The 18,331-nt window shown below is 46.1% G+C and overlaps 1 protein-coding gene across 1 annotated transcript; it reads right to left on the bottom strand.

The window, feature by feature from the left end:
- Window positions 1-14,331: 14,331 nt before the first annotated feature.
- LOC140408483 (interleukin-8-like) lies at window positions 14,332-17,166 on the bottom strand. The gene is made up of 4 exons (XM_072495736.1): window positions 17,016-17,166; window positions 16,134-16,269; window positions 15,918-16,001; window positions 14,332-15,079 (listed from the first exon to the last, which is right to left on the bottom strand). The coding sequence occupies exons 1-4, from the start codon at window positions 17,077-17,079 to the stop codon at window positions 15,061-15,063; spliced, it is 303 nt and encodes a 100-aa protein (XP_072351837.1). The 5' UTR covers window positions 17,080-17,166; the 3' UTR covers window positions 14,332-15,060.
- Window positions 17,167-18,331: the final 1,165 nt, after the last annotated feature.

Consider the following 18,331-nt stretch of genomic DNA (forward strand, 5'->3'; position numbering starts at 1 on the left):
TTCTGCTCCTATATCTTATGAACTTATTCCTACAATCATGGTGTTTTTGCCAATCAAAGCATAGATATAGGGTTGTCCCTATACACATGTTACCGGAAAAATATTCCAATGGCTACAAGGAAGTTCTATTCAGTCCAGCCAGATCAAGTACAGTGAACGGAGCGTGAACTCATACATGGACTTTTCAATTTCATGTGGAAGCAATTTGTCCGAAATGGACACAGTTTTACAGTCGGAAATAACACCGGTCTGGTTATATATTTGGCACGGACACTATTAAAGAAATTCTCAATACTCGAATCCACCACAGGGTATCGATTCTGTCTGGTTTGCATTGTTCAATTTTTCCCACTCTGAGTAACATAACTCTAGAAGTGGATTTCTGCAGCGCCTTTAACTGCTGAATAGGAGAGAGATATTTAAAGATGGTGGAAACAAGAGGATCTGGAAATTCTCCTTTGACTATTTGGTGTAGGGTGTTTTAAATTAACTCAGCTACATACTTAGCCTTAATGTTTGCCGATGTTTGATCTTGAAGCAGCACAGGTGAATCAATTGTCAGACTCGTTATTATAGAGACAGAGGAAGATATGTTTTGTAGATCCAAAGCGATCTCACTTAACCACTGGGAGAAAATTCCTAAAGTTTGTACGAGTGAAGAGGTGGCTGAGGTTAAATGTTTTGTGCCTTTTAACTGTACACTCATCAGTGTCTGTCTTTTACAGGCGGTTCATGATAACAAATACGTTGGGCGAGATTCTTCGTTCCCCGATGCCAATTTTGTCATTGGTGATCGGGCGGAGAATCCCATTTTACGGCGAAATTGGGGGCAGTGCCTATTTGATGCAGGTTTCGTATGCTCCGCCCCCTCCGATACGGCGTCATCGTGTCGCGCGCCGCACGTCGTGGGGATGGGCTCAGTGCGTCACCTGGCGGCCCTCCCCTGATGATCTGCTCCCGATGGGCCGGGATTTCGACGGGCGGGAGCCGTGCTGCTGGCTGGCGGGGGGGCTTCTGCGAGGGTTGTGGGGACTGGCGGGGTGTGGCCAGGGTGTGTCCAGGGGAACACTATCTGGCAGGTCTGGTCCACGCACGGCGGCGCCATGTTTTATAGCGCGACCACTGCAGTCTTCGCTGTGCACATGCCATTCTCCGTCCATCTATTTAGTGGATGCCTAGAGTTTTGCATGGCGCGGCTGTAGTCCCTCACCAGTTGCAGCATCGATGAGGGTGCGCCACTGATTTTTTTCCATATAAAACGCCACGTGTCCTCCACACTTAGCCACAGAATCAGAGAATCTGGTCCGTTGTACTTGTTTTCTTTCATGCAGGGGTAATAACTTCTGCCAAGTGTAATTTCTCATTATGCCCCTATAGGGTGGTGGAGCCTCAAGTAGAGTAATCAGAGAAGATTTCTGTGTACTGGTGGTTGCTGAGGTACTATTTCCACAGTTAGCTTAGCAATGTAAGCATCCTCACAGTTGATTGGTATAATTGACCTTAAGACTTCTATAGATTAGTTCAGGGGGTAATATGAGAAGGGTTTTGAACAAATCTGCCCCTTTATCGAGGGCTTCTGTTTTAAATACCATTTTATGGAGTGGGCAGCTGTGATGGTGCAACTAGAATCATTAGCAGGTTTCCAATAGTAAATGGAAAAGTTATTATATGCCCAGGCCAGGTGCCGAGTATCTTCGCTAGTTTGCCACCCGGGTGCGTCACAGTGACAGCTATTGAGTGTCCTTCGATACTTACAGAATACTTGAATATCGATTCGAGGGTCTAGTCAAGTTAATCGAGTCAAACTTATTAGTATAACAATGACTCTCATAGTTTAATTTATTCTAAATACTATTAGCGGGATTTAGGGTAAATGAATTTAGACGGATAGGATGCGTGTCTGTTTTGGTCCCAGTATGAGGAACAGAGACATGAGGGTGTCCCATTTCGTTGGCTGCTGTTATTGCTACTCTTTTGGTTTATCTTGACTGGAAGAATAGCCAGGAAGAATAATATTCTCTTTTGAGTTTTCCCATCGAAATGTGCCATTTGTTTCCTGACCACAGTGATCGAGGCATAGTGACGTTTTGTCTTCCCATGCTTTATCTGGGTCTCCTGATTGATAATACCAGGTGTCATATGGTAGAGAAGAACATGCCATGGTAACCTTGCCTGGACTTTGGAGTATGTTTGTTTTTTTAAATTTAAATTCTGAAGGTGCTATTCCATACAGCACGTGATGCCAAGATGGTATTGTGCAAGCATATATTAAGTTGTGATGATAGAGATTGATGAGGAATTGTGTCTTATGATATAACCATTATGGTCACCTAGTACGGGTGTACCATGACAGAATTTAAAGTGAGAGCCAAGATATGACTCTATCTTTTCAATTCCTGTCCATTCTCTGAAATAACAATGTCATACCGATCCAAGAGGTGTTCCTCAGGATCTGTAAGAACGGCCCATCATATCATAGATTATTTCTGGGGGAAATGTTTTTAGAACCTTGATCATTTCTTCTAATTCCTTCAGTAGAAAAAATTGTCTAGCATGGGAAACTATTTGGTGATTGCCTATCAATTTTTCCTGAATTTACAATTATATTTTGCAGAATTAGAACCTTTCCTGGTGAAAGACAAGTTAGTTCTAAGACTGATGTTCATACATTTCCGCCGGGAATGGAAAATTTGGAATAGTTGGGTTGTGAGGTATAGAATGTTGTATAGAATGTTATAATAATCTTTATTAGTGTCACAAGTAGGCTTACATTAACAATGCAATGGAAGTTACTGTGAAAAGCCCCTAGTCGCCACATTCCGGCGCCTGTTCAGGTACACAGAGGGAGAATTCAGAATGTCCAATTAACCTAACAGCGCGTCGTTCGGGACTTGTGGGAGGAAACCGGAGCACCCGGAGGAAACCCTTGCAGACACGGGGAGAACGTGCAAACTCCGCACAGACAGTGACCCAAGCAAGGAATTGAACCTGGGACCCTGGCGCTGTGAAGCAATAGTACTAACCACTGTGCTACCGTGCCATCCATGATTGGCCCAAAGGCAGTTGTCCCAGGGCTTGTAGTTCTTCACCTATTAAAACTGTTTGTTGGAGGGTTTAGTTCCCTATCACGATCACTATTGTCCATACAAATAAGGCTGTGATTCAAGGATGATAATACAGTTATCGTACACCAGCAATAAAAACCTTGACATCCTTTTTTACTGAGCCATTTTCCCAGGATAGGGCATGTCCCACGCCTCCCAGGTGGCTTTTCAGAGTTTAATTCGCCAGGTGCCAGTGGTGGAATTGAGTTCCCAAAGTCTATTTCCACAGAGGTGTGTTCTGTGATAACTGAGCTATCCCTCTGCTAGTGGGGCAAACTGGCTGCAATTGGATGCCTGTAAAGGTTGATCTTTGACCTGATTAATTGTGACGAGCTCTTCAGTTACCCTCTTGAGGATACCTTTCGATTTTTTTCATTTACTGTTGATTCATTATTAATTTTGTGTGGAATTTCTAATTCAGGGGTTTCAGACATTCGTGACATCAGTTCTCTAATGAGTTCTGAGTCAGGCTCTGGAAGGGGTATTGGTGCATGTTGGGATGATAATAATCGCTTATTGTCACAAGTAGGCTTTGATGAAGTTACTGTGAAAAGCCCCTAGTCGCCACATTCTGGCGCCAGTTCGGGGAGGCCGGTACGGGAATTGAACCCATGCTGCTGGCATTGTTCTGCATTACAAGCCAGCTGTTTAGCCCATTGTGCTTTCATGTGTATCCCATAAATTCATCGATGTTGTGTTATATTCTGGCACATGGCCAACTTAGCTAAAGGCATGTTATGAAAACACATTTGAACTTTGGGTACCAGGATAGCCCACTTTGATCCCTTGCTCATTATCAGTTTGCAAGACATATTTTAACTTTTTTGATGCCTGCCCTCCACATCCTACTGATTGAGTTTGACTCTGGGGTGGTATAGAGTACTGATCGTTCGCACATGAACTCAAAGTCCTTACCAATGAAGGCCAAGCCTCGATCTGCATGTGTACAGGCTGGAAATACTGTAATAGGGAACAGTAAGTTAGGGAGAGTTATGGGTGTTGCGAGTGCTGAACAATGGATGATGGGGACGAACCAAGTAAACACAGTACAATCTACCACTACCAAGACGTATTGGTTCTTTTGCCCATAAGATTTGTTACCCAAGGAAGGGTAAATGGTCCAATATAATCAATTTGCCATTTTACCATTCGTTCATCTGGTCTCTTGACTGCTTCTTTGTTATGGAGGAGACATTCTTTGCAATTTGCAACAAATTATTTACGATCAATTAACATATATAGCCACCAGTAGTGCACATGTTGCTTGGGCACCTCCATGGAGATGACCTGAACTTTGATGAGCTTCACTTATTAGTCCCAATCGTTTTGTTTTAGGAGGGACCACTCGGTCTGATTTTTTGGGCCTTTATGTCAATAACCTTCCCTTCTTGATTTGTTTTGTAGAGATACTTTAGCAGGTAACCAGACGCATTTTCTTTACTTGAGTCCAGCAGTATGTGTAGCTCTTCATTTTGATTCTCTGCTACTTGTTGCCTAGTTATGACATTGACCCTGGCCTTCCTAACCTCAGTTAGGTCCATTCCTACAGCGTGTTTGCCTGTTCATCTGCTAAGTTACTTCCATAGTTGTACTGTTGGCTATTGGTGAGTCCACGGACATGTAATACCTATATGTTTGGCTTTACTGTTCTCAATACAGCAACTGTTTGCCATATGGACTTATGATTAATCATCTTATTTCTATCTTCCATTTAGTTCTTTCCCATATAGGGAGATCTCTCTCATATGTGTTTCTCACAGAATTTGTCCATACAAGTTCTGTGTATTTAGATTTGATTTTGATTTGATTTATTGTTGTCACATATATTAGTATACAATGAAAAGTATTGTCTCTTGCATGCCATACAGACGACACATACCGTACATAGGGAAGGAAGGAGGGACTGCAGAATGTAATGTTACAGTCATAGCTAGGGTGTAGAGAAAAGTTCAACTTAATATGAGGTAGGTCCATTCAAAAGTCTGATGGCAGCAGGGAAGAAGCTGTTCTTGAGTCTGCCCATTGCATGGTTTCTTTTAATGCCATTGCTTCTGCATATTGTGCAGTATGGGGTCCCAAGGGGATTGCTATGGTTTGATTGGGTATATATCTGGATTCCCGAAATTGTCCTTTCATTAGTCCTATATCTGCAGAGGATTTCATTAATCCATCTGGCTGGAGTATTTTCATTGCAGAGCCATCACAATCCTTTGTAGTCTGTGAGATTGTGTTGGGGGGGTGGGGGGTTATTGTCTCTTTCTACTTCGGGGTCCCCATCTTGCATTTGAGGAAGGGATTGCAAATTAAATTGTTCAGGAACAACTTCCCACTCTAGTGTAAGGTCCTGAAGTAATGTCAGCCATTTACCACAAGTCCTTTTTCTTTAATTAAGAAGCAATTGAGCATGGCCTGTCCACCGAGCCTGCACATCTTTGGGTTGTGGGGATGAGACCCACGCAGACACGGGGAGAATGTGGGAAGAATGTGCAAACTCCATACGGACAGTGACCTGGGGCCAGGAACGAACCCGGGTCCTCGGCTCCGTGAGGCAGCAGTGCTAACCACTACGCCCGCGCCTCCCTATTTATCATATCTAATAAGTGTAGCTTTTCTTTCATTCTCTGGCTGTCTGCTCAACGTTTAAAAAGCGTGACAAGGGGCAAAATCCTCCCCCAACGGCGCGATGTCCGCCGACTGGCGCCAAAGACAGCGCCAATCAGACGGGCATCACGCCGGCCCAAAGGTGCGGAATGCTCCACATCTTTGGCGGCCTAGCCCCAACATTGAGGGGCTAGGCCGACGCCGGAGGGACATCCGCCCCGCCAGCTGGCGGAAATGACGTTTGTTGCCCAGCCAGCTGGCGCGGAAATACGGCGCATGCGCGGGAGCGTCAGCGGCCGCTGAAAGTTTCCCGCGCATGCGCAGTGGGGAGAGTCTCTTCCGCCTCCGCCATGGTGGAGGCCGTGGCGGAGGCGGAAGGGAAAGAGTGCCCCCACGGCACAGGCCCGCCCGCGGATCGGTGGGCCCCGATCGCGGGCCAGGCCACCGTGGGAGCACCCCCCGGGGTCAGATCGCCCCGCGCCACCCCCCAGGACCCCGGAGCCCGCCCACGCCGCCTGGTCCCGCCGGTAAATACCAGGTTTGATTTACGTCGGCGGGACCGGCAATTTCTGGGCGGGACTTCGGCCCATCCGGGCCGGAGAATCCAGCGGGGGGTCCCGCCAACCGGCGCGGCCCGGTTCCCGCCCCCGCCCAATCTCCGGTACCGGAGACTTCGGCGGGGGCGGGATTCACGGCGGCCAACGGCCATTCTCCAACCCGGCGGGGGGTCGGAGAATGACGCACCTGAAGTCTGTATTAGAATTGAGGACTGGCCTTGTAAAGATCGTACTTTAATGAGTACTTGTAGGATGAAAGTCAGAGTTCTTTCAACAGCGTTGTAATGTTGTTCATTAATAGTAAAATTGTAAGAATCTTATCCAGGAGGAATCATTTCATCTTTATTGCAAGCTACTGCTATCCCTGCCCTAGTTTCAATTCTAATCTTAAAAACAAGCTGTAACTGACCTTTTATGGTGTTTATGGCCTTTTTGTACGTCATCCAACAATTTTCCTGGGGATTGATAGTCATCATGGGTGAAAATTAATGGATTTTTTTTGGGTGTAAATCAGTCATAAAGAGGTTTTGCTCTTGCAGAATAATTAGGGATGAATGCCTTATCGTGATTTATTAATCCTAAAATTGATTGAAAGTCTTTGTGCGGGGTTCTCCTATAATAGGGCGAAATGTTGACGCCGTCGTAAACCCCGGAGCGGTTTACGACGACATCATCTGGCCGCTAGGAGCAACGATCCTGCGCCACACAAGGGGCCAACAAGGCACTGGAGTGCTTCACTCAGCTCCAGCTGCCAATACGTGCCCCAGCACGGCCGGCGCGTGTCCGCGCATGAGCGTGGGTTGCATCTCCTCGCCGGCCCCCGGGCAACATGGCGGAGCCCTACGGGGGCCCGGCGCGGAGGAACATAGACCCCCCGGAATTAGCCCGCTCGCCAATGGGTAGCCTCCGATCACAGGCCTGGCCACTGTGGAGGCCCCCTCCGGAGTCGGATCTCCCCTCTCCTCACCAGGACGGCCCCCGCAGCCAGAACGCCGAGATCCCGCAGGGTAGGACCACATGCGAATGATGCCGGCGTGACTCGGCTGAACTCGGTGGATATTCGGCCCGTCGAGCGCGGAGAAATGCTCCGCGGCCCCCGATCAGTGCCGCGGCGACCGCACCGCGGGATTCACGCCCCTCCCTCGCGATTCTGCAACCCAGCGCTGGATCGGGGAATCCTGCTTTTTAACTTTAATGCGCAGTTGGGCGACTTTTTCTCGAAACCCATCTGTCAGATCTCTGCCTGTGTCTGTGGCTCACACACAGAGGAAGCTGATTTCCTGTCTGCAAAGATCAGATTGTTCTGACTGATTAAATAGCCATGATCACAGAACCATTTAAAAACATAACCTGTGAGATCGAGTTGATTAAAATTGTCTGTGCTTAGATAGATATCATCCATGTTTGGGTTAATCTGACAACATATCCATTACTCAAGCTGAAAAGATTTTGCGATGAATTTCTAAATGCAATTTCATTCCTGAACGGGAAACGGATTAACCCCTCGATGGTTGGTTCTATTTCCAGTTGGCCACAGTGATCGTTGTGCTGCTGCTAGATTTCCCAGTATTTGTTCAAGTGGTGTTAGAACTTGCCTTCGTAGATCTGTCTGCATGATATTCAAACTGGTTCAAAATATGTCTGGTTCTCTCATCTGCTTCAGAATTGACTGGAGTGGTATTAAAAACAACATTTTGAATCTTTAGCTCCTATTCGTAACAAAGCATTTTTACCAAAAGGAGCTGTCTGATATTTGAACATCGCAGTTTTTAAATTGTACTGAATTCCATCTAATTTTATGGGGCAATTAAAAAATTTGAGTCCATTGTGACTGCCCCAGTGGTTCCAATTATTTCTATTGGTTGTATGGGCTCCGCCAGCCGGGACTTAAAATTTACAAGAGGATCTACAATTGAGGTATTTGCTCCTGTGTCAATTAATGCTGTTCCAATTTTATCTCTGATTTTAATATTAACATATGGGTACTAATTCTCCTGGCTTGCATTGGGTATGCCAATTTCCTATTGCTTTTTAAAAATAAATTTAAGAACCCAATTCTTATTTTTCTAATTAAGGGTCAATTTAGAGTGGCCAATCCATCGACCCTGCACATCTTTGGGTTGTGGGGGTGAGACATAGGCAAACACGGAAACTCCACACGGACAGTGACCCAGGACTGGGATCGAACCCGGATCCTCAGCGACATGAGGCAGCAGTGTTAACCATTGAGCCACTGTGCTGCCCTCCAATTTCCTATTGTTGAGTCTGATCTTGGTGTCTCCTTCTCTGGTTAGATTTAACCATATTAGACTGGACATGTCCTGGAGTTTGCTGACCTGTCAATGTTTAATTCAGGCCATTCTCATTTTCCTCCCTGTCATGGGGGTGAGGGGGGGTGGGGGTGGGGGGTGGGGGTGGGGGGGGCGGGGTGAGGTGGGGGTTTCGGGAAATCTGTCCTTGATTTTCCCATTAATTACCATAGTATTTGGAATTAGGAATTCTATTTCTAGGAGGCTGCTGATGTGTTATGTACTCTGGGATAACACAGTCTGCAACTCGATGCAGCTTTGACCAAGAGATACTCCAGATGTTGAAGTAAGTTCAATGTGATTTATTGAACCATTAGCACAGTTCTCTATGAGATCGACTCTCCTGTTAATCTTGCTGTAGTAACTCAGTCTAACTAACCAGTCTGCTGTAAGCCACGTGGTGGGTGTGATGCTTCTGATCTGCCCCGTCCCACTCTCTAAGTGTCTGTCTGTGGAAAGAGACAGAGCATGTGTGCCCTGTCCTTTTATATGGGTTGTGTAATGCCCCCTTGTGGTAATGCCACCTCTGGGTGGCTTCACTGCCCATTGGTCGTATTCTATTCTCTCTGTTCATTAGCTGTATGTCTGCATGTCATGAAATCTCCGGTGCTCCCTCTAGTGTTTACTTAGTTGTCGTGTATTTACATGAACCCCTTGTGTATATACGGTGATGCATATTACCACATCCCCCCTTTTTACATGTTACATATTTTCTGTACAATGTTAAAGAAAATTGAACAAAATAAGTAGATAAGTGATGACATGTACAAATAATGATGACAGTGATGATTATACAATACCAAATAATATGTATGAGTCCAAAGTTCATGAATTTATATGGTCGAGTGGCTTTCTTGTGCTGTTATGGAAGTGCCGTCAGTGTCCTGGTATGTACGTAACCTAGAAGTCATCAGGAGGTGTTCAAATGGTCAAATCACTTCGTTGTCTGATTTGGACTCTTTTTTTTTACGCTTGTGGAAGCGATTCTTGATGTCATCTTTGCTGTCTGACCTGGACTGGGGTCTGTGTTTGCGTTATTGATGCCGTATGTCAGCTGCCTTCAAAGCTGGTCTGCTTTTGTGTAGTGGAGCAAATGTGAATTTGTAAGATGCGTTATCATGCCATGGTATGTCTGCACACTTGCCATTGTCTTCAGCTGTGCTGTCAGTGTCCTGCATTGGCAGAGTTGTACCATGTCGTACCAGTTGTTGTTCCAGCATTGTTGTTTTTGTCATGCTTGTTGTTGTCTGTGTTGTTGTTTTTGTAGGTTTTGTTGTTGTGTTTGTTGCACTCAATGACCACACCGAGTGGAGAATTTGAATCCTTCACAAAGTTACTTGTGTCAGTGTCCTTCGTGGCATCTGCTGTTTCATTGAGCGTGCCGTCTCTGATTCCTCGGCGCTCCCCGTCTGGAGTCATGTCCGGTCCACTTGTATCATCCTTGGCGTGTCGATGCTCCCCGTCTGGAACCCTTTCTGGTTCACCTGAATCACCTTTGGTTTCTTGATGCTCCCCGTCTGGAGTCATTTCAGGTTCTTGTGGAGAGGCTCGAGTAGATGAGGTTTGTATTAACGTAGTGTCACTGGAGTCACCTGTAGCCTCACTTTGATTGTCGAGTGCCTCTGTACATACTAGCTGAGATCGGTCAGTCTCGCTGCGATGTCGCACATCTTGTCTGGAAATTGTGAAGCCTTTGTCACTCGTCGCACATACATTGGGTAGACCTTCAGTGTCTTCTTGTCAGTTAGATGAGCTGGATAGACTGTCAGAGTCTTCTTCTGGGGGCTCAAATAATCTGGGTAGACTGTCATAGTCGTCTTGCTGTGCACTTGAGCGTGGCAGACTTGCATCGTCTGCTGCTGGTTGCTCAGATAAAGTTGCTAGATCTTCATGGTCTTGTTCATGCAAGTACTGCGCTCTGGAGTCTTGCGCTGCTTCCACCGTGGAGTCTGTCAACGAGCTCGCTGTGGAGGCTTGTAACTCTCTCTCTGTGGAATCTGGCATCGTTCCCTGTGTGGAGTCATGCAGTGGTCTCGCTGTGGAGTCGATCTGTGCACTCTCAATGCAAATGCGCATGCGCGGCTTCTCGCGCATGCGCAAAACACTGTTTTGCTGGTTCGTGTCTTCTCGGGAACTGCGCATGTGCAGCTCCTTGCGCAAGATGGCTGCCTATCAAAACTGCCGTTCCCCCCTGCTGCAAGCCTACCTTTGCCTCGTGGTGAGTATAGGCGCCAGTTTTACCAATTTTCTTTGTGTTTACCTCGCAGTAGTTTTCAAATTTGTCCAGGACTGGTCTGGAAGTCTCTCTTGTCCTGCCCTTTGGAGTACTTGAAGGAGTTGAAGATTTCTGTTGCACTTTCACCCGCAATGGTGAGTGAAGATCTATCTTCTCAGCATTGGCTACGCCATCTAGGTCGGACGCTACCAGGTAGATCTCAAATCTCTGTTTGAATGCACGCCAGTTGGCACTGAGATTGTCGTGGTACCTGAGCTGCTGAGGAACCGGAATCTCGATTATCTTGCCTGGGTGCTGTTGCTGGCAGCCACAGATTTTGCTGAGTTGAACTATATAGATTCACCAGGCACTACTGGTACCATGATGTGTTATGTACTCTGGGATAACACAGGCTGCAACTTGATGCAGCTTTGACCAAAAGATACTCCAGACTTTGAAGTAAGTTCAATGTGATTTATTGAACCATTAGCACAGTTCTCTATGAGTTCGACTCTCCTGCTAATCTTGCTGTAGTAACTCAGTCTAACTAACCAGTCTGCTGTAAGCCACGTGGTGGGTGTGATGCTTCTGATCTGCCCCGTCCTACTCTCTGAGTGTCTGTCTGTGGAAAGAGACAGAGCATGTGTGCCCTGTCCTTTTATATGGGTTGTGTAATGCCCCCTTGTGGTAATGCCACCTCTGGGTGTCTTGACTGCCCATTGGTTGTGTCCTATTCTATGTGTTCATTAGCTGTATGTCTGCCTGTCATGACATCTCCGGTGCTCCCTCTAGTGTTTACTTAGTTGTAGTGTATTTATATTAACCCCTTGTTTAGAGACGGTCATAGATTATCATAGAATTTACAGTGCAGAAGGAGGCCATTCGGCCCATCGAGTCTGCACCGGCTCTTGGAAAGAGCACCCCACCCAAGGTCAACACCGCCACCCTATCCCCATAACCCAGTAACCCCACCCAACACTAAGGGCAATTTTGGACACTAAGGGCAATTTATCATGGCCAATCCACCTAACCTGCACATCTTTGGACTGTGGGAGGAAACCGGAGCACCCGGAGGAAACCCACGCTCACACGGGGAGGATGTGCAGACTCCGCACAGACAGTGACCCAAGCTGAAATCGAACCTGGGACCCTGGAGCTGTGAAGCAATTGTGCTATCCACAAGGCTACCGTGCTGCCCTGACGGTGATGCATATCACCACAGCTGCTGTTTAGTGTTGGTTGTTAAGGGGATCCTTGAGGGGATCCCGCTGAGAATAATTGACGTTGATGGAACCGGGGTCCCCATGAGCCCCTATTATCTCTTCTGAGAGATGTTTTTTTTCATAGGCTGCTATGAGTCCGCTGTCTCTTAGCTAACCTTTTTTAAAAGAAACTATTTTGTTAAAGCTGGCACAAAGATCATTGCAAGGACTGGCTTAACTTTTGCTTGGTTGAGGGGTCCTATTAATTAGAATGGGTAGTCTGCTACTATTAATCAAGCAGGCTAATACTTGCTGCTACAGAAAGCCCTGTCTCCCCGAAGGAAGATATCTTGTGACAGCAAGAACTGCTGCCAAGATTGTTCATGTCGAAGCTTGACTAATAAGCACAGTCTCTGGATGCCAAAACTTTCTGGCTGCAAATTGTTAACCCATTGAGGGACCTCTGCTTTTACTACTTCATATATTTCTTGGGCTGCTCTAGATATTTTTCCTGCAGTTTGTTTATTTGCCATGTGTTCAGGTTCAAACGCCTTCTCTTTGGAATCACACTTTTTTTCTCGTATCTTGTTTTAAATATTTTTATGAGGATAAACCTCGCAAGTCCCACGTTGGGCATCAACAGTTGCCAGTTTAGGAATTCCCTGACCTGAATGATTAATCTTACACATCCATTTCTGACTAAGCAACCAGAGGAGGAAAAACTAAGGGCGAGATTCTCCACTCCCGCGCCGGTTGGGAGAATCGCCTGGGCCGCCAAAATTTCCCGGGACGCCGGTCCGACGCCCCCCCTGCGATTCTCCCAAGCGCCGTGAACGGCCCGGTCAAGTTCCGTGGGACGCAGGCCGGAGAATCGCCGGAGACACCCAAAATGGCGATTCTCTGGTACCCCCGCTATTCTCAGGCCAGGATGGGCTGAGCGGCCAGGCCAAAACGGCGGGTTCCCCCCGGCGCCGTCCACACCTGGTCGCTGCCATCGGGACCAGCGCGCGAACGCTGGGGGGAACTTGACTGTACAATAATTACCCAGGAGCTAGAAGTGGTTTTTAATTTTATCTTGGTAATTATGGATGTAGCACACCAGAACCATGCAAAGTTTGGGTTTTAAATCACATTATCTAATTCACATTGCAGGGGAATTTCCAATTGGAAGTTTGAACCACCTCGGCTATTGCCGGGCATCCCATACCCCTGGAAATCTTCGGGGCCTGTGGTGGGGGGGTGTGGGGTGGTGGGTTAATCTTGGATATGGAGTGTTGACATGAAGGTGGCTCTGAGTACCGTCACAAACTAGCTGCATATTCATGGAGTGGAATCCCTTCCTAGTCTCAGGTGAGATGGTGCTGTAGGATTGTGATTTATGCGCTCTCAAAAGCATCCGGGAGCTTGGGGAAATCGGAAAACCCCATAAAATGTCTCTCCGCTGCTTCATCGTGATGTCAAAGCCAAATAAATGAGCTAGTCCCCTGCAAAGGGAATGAATGACCTGGCATATATACCCCTTACTCATGTTTGATCACTTCAGCTTCAATTCCACCTTCCTGCATTATCTTAATAACCCTTAACTCACTGCCTGCCCGACACTCTGGCTTCCATCTTGCTCTTACTTGGCTAATGGCTGAGAATCCATTGCTTCCTGGGGTAGAGAATTCCAAAGATTCACAATCCTTTGAGTGAAGAAATGTTCTCCTTTCTGTACTAAATGACTGACCTTGTTTTAGATACCCCATTATTGATGACTATAGGCCTTAAACTCTGCGACGGCCTCCTTGAGCCTCTCCATCTTTCTCTTAAGACCTTCCTTAGAGCCCATCTTGGTGACATAACGTTTGGCCATGTGCCCAACTATATCCTTGCGACACTCCATGTCCATGTTTTGCTGCTGTGAAAACGCCTTGGGACTTTTAAAACTCTATCAAAAGTGTTATAGAATGCGAGTTGTTGTTGTAAAGGCACAGAAGTGGCAGAAGCAGCCCCCGACCAATGTTCCTTTCTGAGCAAAAGTCCCTGCTAGTATTCCGAAAAGGCGGAGGAAATTCATCCTGCTGCATTTTTAAAAAACCTACCCAGAAGCTTCAACGTTGATCAGCTCCTCACGTCGGTTTTACACCAGTGAAAGCCACCACCGGGAATGTGAATGAACAATGCAGCAAACCCATGTGTCCTGTCCCCTATAGGTCACCTGTGGACACTTCTTAAAGGTGTGTCACAGGTAAAGGTCATCTATACCTGCGGATCAATAATGGTTACAGCTATCTTTTTGTTGCTTGCTGCATTATTCAGGAAACAGGACATTCTGGCAACTTGCAAAGCAAGACAAAACAATTCCAATTTTTAAAATGTTTATTTTAAATAAATAAATCAAGACAAGATCAGCCCCAATCTTTCCATTACATATTAATAATATTATAATAAATTAAAGAGAAAAGCTTCAGATAAAGGCTGGAATTCTCCAGCCACTGCCATTCACTGTTCCCAGCAACGCACTCCCGCTCGCATAGATCTTTCCAGTGGGAAATCAAATTGACAAGCGGCAGGAGGATAGAATCCCTCCTCCAACGAACGGAATGCCACCGAGAAACACAAGACTGGGGGACCGGAGAATCCTGCCCAAATTCTTATTAGGAAAACAATCACAAATTAATAACCATTTTAATTATTAATGCAACATAACTCTTGGAACCCAGAAGTAAAATCAACCATTTTAAGAGATATCTCAATAATAAAATAGACATAAATAGCAAACACTTTCCTGACAATTTGTCATACTAAACAATACACCATTGAGTAATTACATCCTGTAACACTGCTACATAGCAGCAAGTGTTTAGAATTTGTTTGAATAACAATGAAAAGTAATTATTCCATAGCGCTGGGACCTAATTACTGAAGGAAATGTTCATGCTTCAGTGTTCCAGATGCTAAAACAGTTGAATAAACAGAAACACTTAAAGCTAAGTTCAACCTCTGGCTGTGACGAGTCTGCACCAAGCCAGGCAGGCAGATGTAAAATCCCAACTTTCTATCAGTGTTTTGAGCTTCTCTTTGGCGAGGTTAATTCATCTTCTTGGAACTATGGGAAATGAGAGAATGAAGAAATTAAGTTTATGCCATACAAGGATATTTTTGAAATACAAAATGCTTTCAAAGTATATTTGGTAGGAAATTAACTGGATATATTTACAGCATTTACTTGAAGCGGAATGAAATACTAAATAATAATATATTTAATAGAATCAGAATGTTAAACATTCAGATTGAAGATCATCCCTAAGGGGTCATGTCATCTACTAACATATTCAACATTGACTGCAGCCTCAGCCCAGCATTGTGTTGACAATCTTGTTCCACCTGGGGACTATAGTTTCATATACTCTGGTATCTCCTTTGGGTGTCCATTCCTGGAGTGTTCTTGAGCAGTTTGACTATGAGGCTATTATTTCCCACCCTGCACCTGCCTTGAGTCCATTTCAAAATCACCCGTGGTAATGGGGGCACTCACTGGATAGTGACGAGGAGCAGGAACCGTCGTGTGGACTGCGTTCCTTCACTAGGTTTGGGTCTATGTAACCAACACTGGGCGCTTTCAGCTCTCAGTTGTCTAACCCAGCACAAACCAACAATCCCTGGCATTCTCCTGGCCAGTGCTCAGTCACAAGGTGTCCTGATTCACTGAGACATTGGGGCCTAGGTTTTCAATTCACCCGTTCCACTCTGAATGATATGATGAGAAAATGAGCAAGAGTATTTTACGGAGGTTTGGTTCGAGTAAATGAAGGGAGGCCTGACTTATACCACACCTGACTGGACAGAATTAGATATTGTGATCTGACAGAAAGTGGGAAACTAAATAAAAGTACAGTGAAAAAAGAAACCGTCCTTCTCCCCACCCTACACAGATTGAAACTTACTGTTTGATCATCCTGTCAATAACTCTCTTCACCCAGCCAGCTTCAGGATGGAGACACACACGATTCGTACTTTTAAGGGTGGCACTGAAAGAAATGTAGAATGACATTTATTATTTGCCATCCACCCTCTTGTAAGAAGCTTGAACTCCTATTTAAAGCTAGAATAATTGCTGTGTTTTTTCAATACAGGAAACTGAAGAGGAATTAAACACTTACATAATTTCGACGTTCCCACAGTGAGGACCACTTGGTATAATTTCGATGTTCTCGATGTGCTTAGGGTGGATGAATTTTGAATGTGTTTTGATACACTGGCAGCGTAGGTTCATTCCTGTGTTTCCAATTGATGCAGCTGTAAATTAAACAAATGGATTGATTTCCAGATTTGCACTGGTGTTTCTCAAGTGCCCCACTTTCTCTCCTGGGACTAAACTGCTAGCTATCCTCTATAATAATTTTCCTGGCTGTACCTTTCTGATACCAAGCAGTCCAACAGGAACCTCAGCAAATCAACACCCCAAGCTGAAAGAAGGGCTTGCATTCCTGTTGTAATAATTGGTAGCACTCAAATTAATCGAAGAAAGAACAAAGTTTCAAATTTCCCCTGTGCCAAAGTTCTTTAAGTAACTTCCATCAATTTTCCAATGATTTTGACACTCACTCATTGGACTGAATTTTACCAGCCGCCAGTAGAGGAAACGGAGACAGTAGTGATTGGTGAGCTAGCAGGGAGCTGGGCCCAGCTGACAGGAGGCGCACTGTGAGGCAAATCATCTTTCTGTTCCAGTGAGCCAAGCAACCGATCTGAATAATTATGGTCCCAGCTTGGGACCAGCCGTGCAACTTGATACTTGTGTTCGGAAGCCCATGATAAAATTTATCCCATTCATCCTAATTACATATACTCCCAACTCTCCTGAAGTCTTCTGTCTAAAGAGTCAAACAAACATTGAACAATTGGCATATGTTTCAATAAATACTGATAAGAATTCCTCTTGCTATACAATGTCATCTACAATATGCAGCAGAGCCAGCAGGGAAAAGGAGCCATATAATTATAGATGCTGTATAGACGCTGTGAAACTAGAGATTGCTTACCTTGTATGGATAACACACCCAGTGCCAGGAGGGCAAGAACAACGAGAGTATCTTTGCTGTTCATTGTGCTTTACTTGTTTGGTGATTCTTTTATCTTCTTGCTGCTGCTGCCTGTGACTGAGCTGCTGAGCCTCGCACGCTGTATTTATAGCCAGAAATCTGTGACTCACTCGGTGGAGTTGGCTCATTTTGGAATTTCTCCGGATGTGTGGAATTACAACAAATGTAATCATTGATGAAACAATGTATGGTAGAATTAAACTGGAAATGTGTTCATTTGTTAATTACATCTATCAGAGCACTTCAATTAGAATTCTTACTTTCTTTCCCAAAGCCAGGTGGTCAAAATTAAATCTTAATTCCAACTAAAATGAATGGAAGGTTTTCACAGCACTTTGTAATGGACACAATGACACATTCAATGTAGGTGATATTAAAGCGAAAATTAATTTTAAAATGAACACTGTCCCTGAAGAAAACGAACAAGGCAGAAATACAGCGGGTGAAGTTAGAGGGCGCGATTCTCCACTCCCACGCCGGTTGGGAGAATCGCCTGGGCCGCCAACATTTCCGGGGACAATGGTCCGACGCCCTCCCGCGATTCTCCCAAGCGGCGGGAACGGCCCGGTCGAGTTTCGCAGGCCGGAGAATCGGCGGAGACACCCAAAATGGCGATTCTCCGGCACCCCCGCTATTCTCAGGCCAGGATGGGCCGAGCGGCCAGGCCAAAACGGCGGGTTCCCCCCGGCGCCGTCCACACCTGGTCGCTGCCGTCGGGAACAGCGCGCGAACGCTGGGGGTGGCGGCCAGCGGGGGGGCGAGGGGGGATCCTGCATCGGGGGGTACCTCAAATGTGGGGTACCTCAAATGTGTCCTCTGAAGGAGGACCTCCTTCCTTCCGCGGCCCCGCAAGATCCGTCCCCCATCTTCTTGCGGGGCGGATTTAGAGAGGACGGCAACCACGCATGCGCAGATGACGTCCGTTATGCGGCGCCGGCCGCGTCATCTATGTGGCGCCGCTTTTACGCGGGCGACAAGGCCTGGCGCGGGTAGATGACGCGGCCCCGATCCTGGCCCATTGTCAGGGCCTGAATCGGTCGGGACCAAACCGTTCCGCGCCATCGTGAACCTCGACGGCATTCACGACGGCGCGGCCACTTCGGCGTGGGAGTGGAGAATCCCGCCCAATGTTCCTCCCTAGACGTTAGTGCAGTAAAGAATTCAGAAGAAACTACTAATGAAGGGCGGTGAGATTGTGGAACCCGCTACAACAAGGAATGGTTGAAGCAAATGATTGATGCATTTCAGGGGAAACT

This window comes from Scyliorhinus torazame, chromosome 3, assembly GCF_047496885.1.
Source record: "Scyliorhinus torazame isolate Kashiwa2021f chromosome 3, sScyTor2.1, whole genome shotgun sequence".
Lineage (NCBI taxonomy): Eukaryota > Metazoa > Chordata > Chondrichthyes > Carcharhiniformes > Scyliorhinidae > Scyliorhinus > Scyliorhinus torazame.

Bases quoted from the DNA above. Each gene is read 5' to 3' on its own strand.
- LOC140408483 (XM_072495736.1), bottom strand. From the start codon at position 17,079: ATGAACAGCAAAGATACTCTCGTTGTTCTTGCCCTCCTGGCACTGGGT. The intron at 16,270-17,015 runs GTAAGCAATCTC...TTTAATTTACAG, and splicing joins GGGTGTGTTATCCATACAAG to CTGCATCAATTGGAAACACA. The intron at 16,002-16,133 runs GTAAGTGTTTAA...CATTTCTTTCAG, and splicing joins TGTGGGAACGTCGAAATTAT to TGCCACCCTTAAAAGTACGA.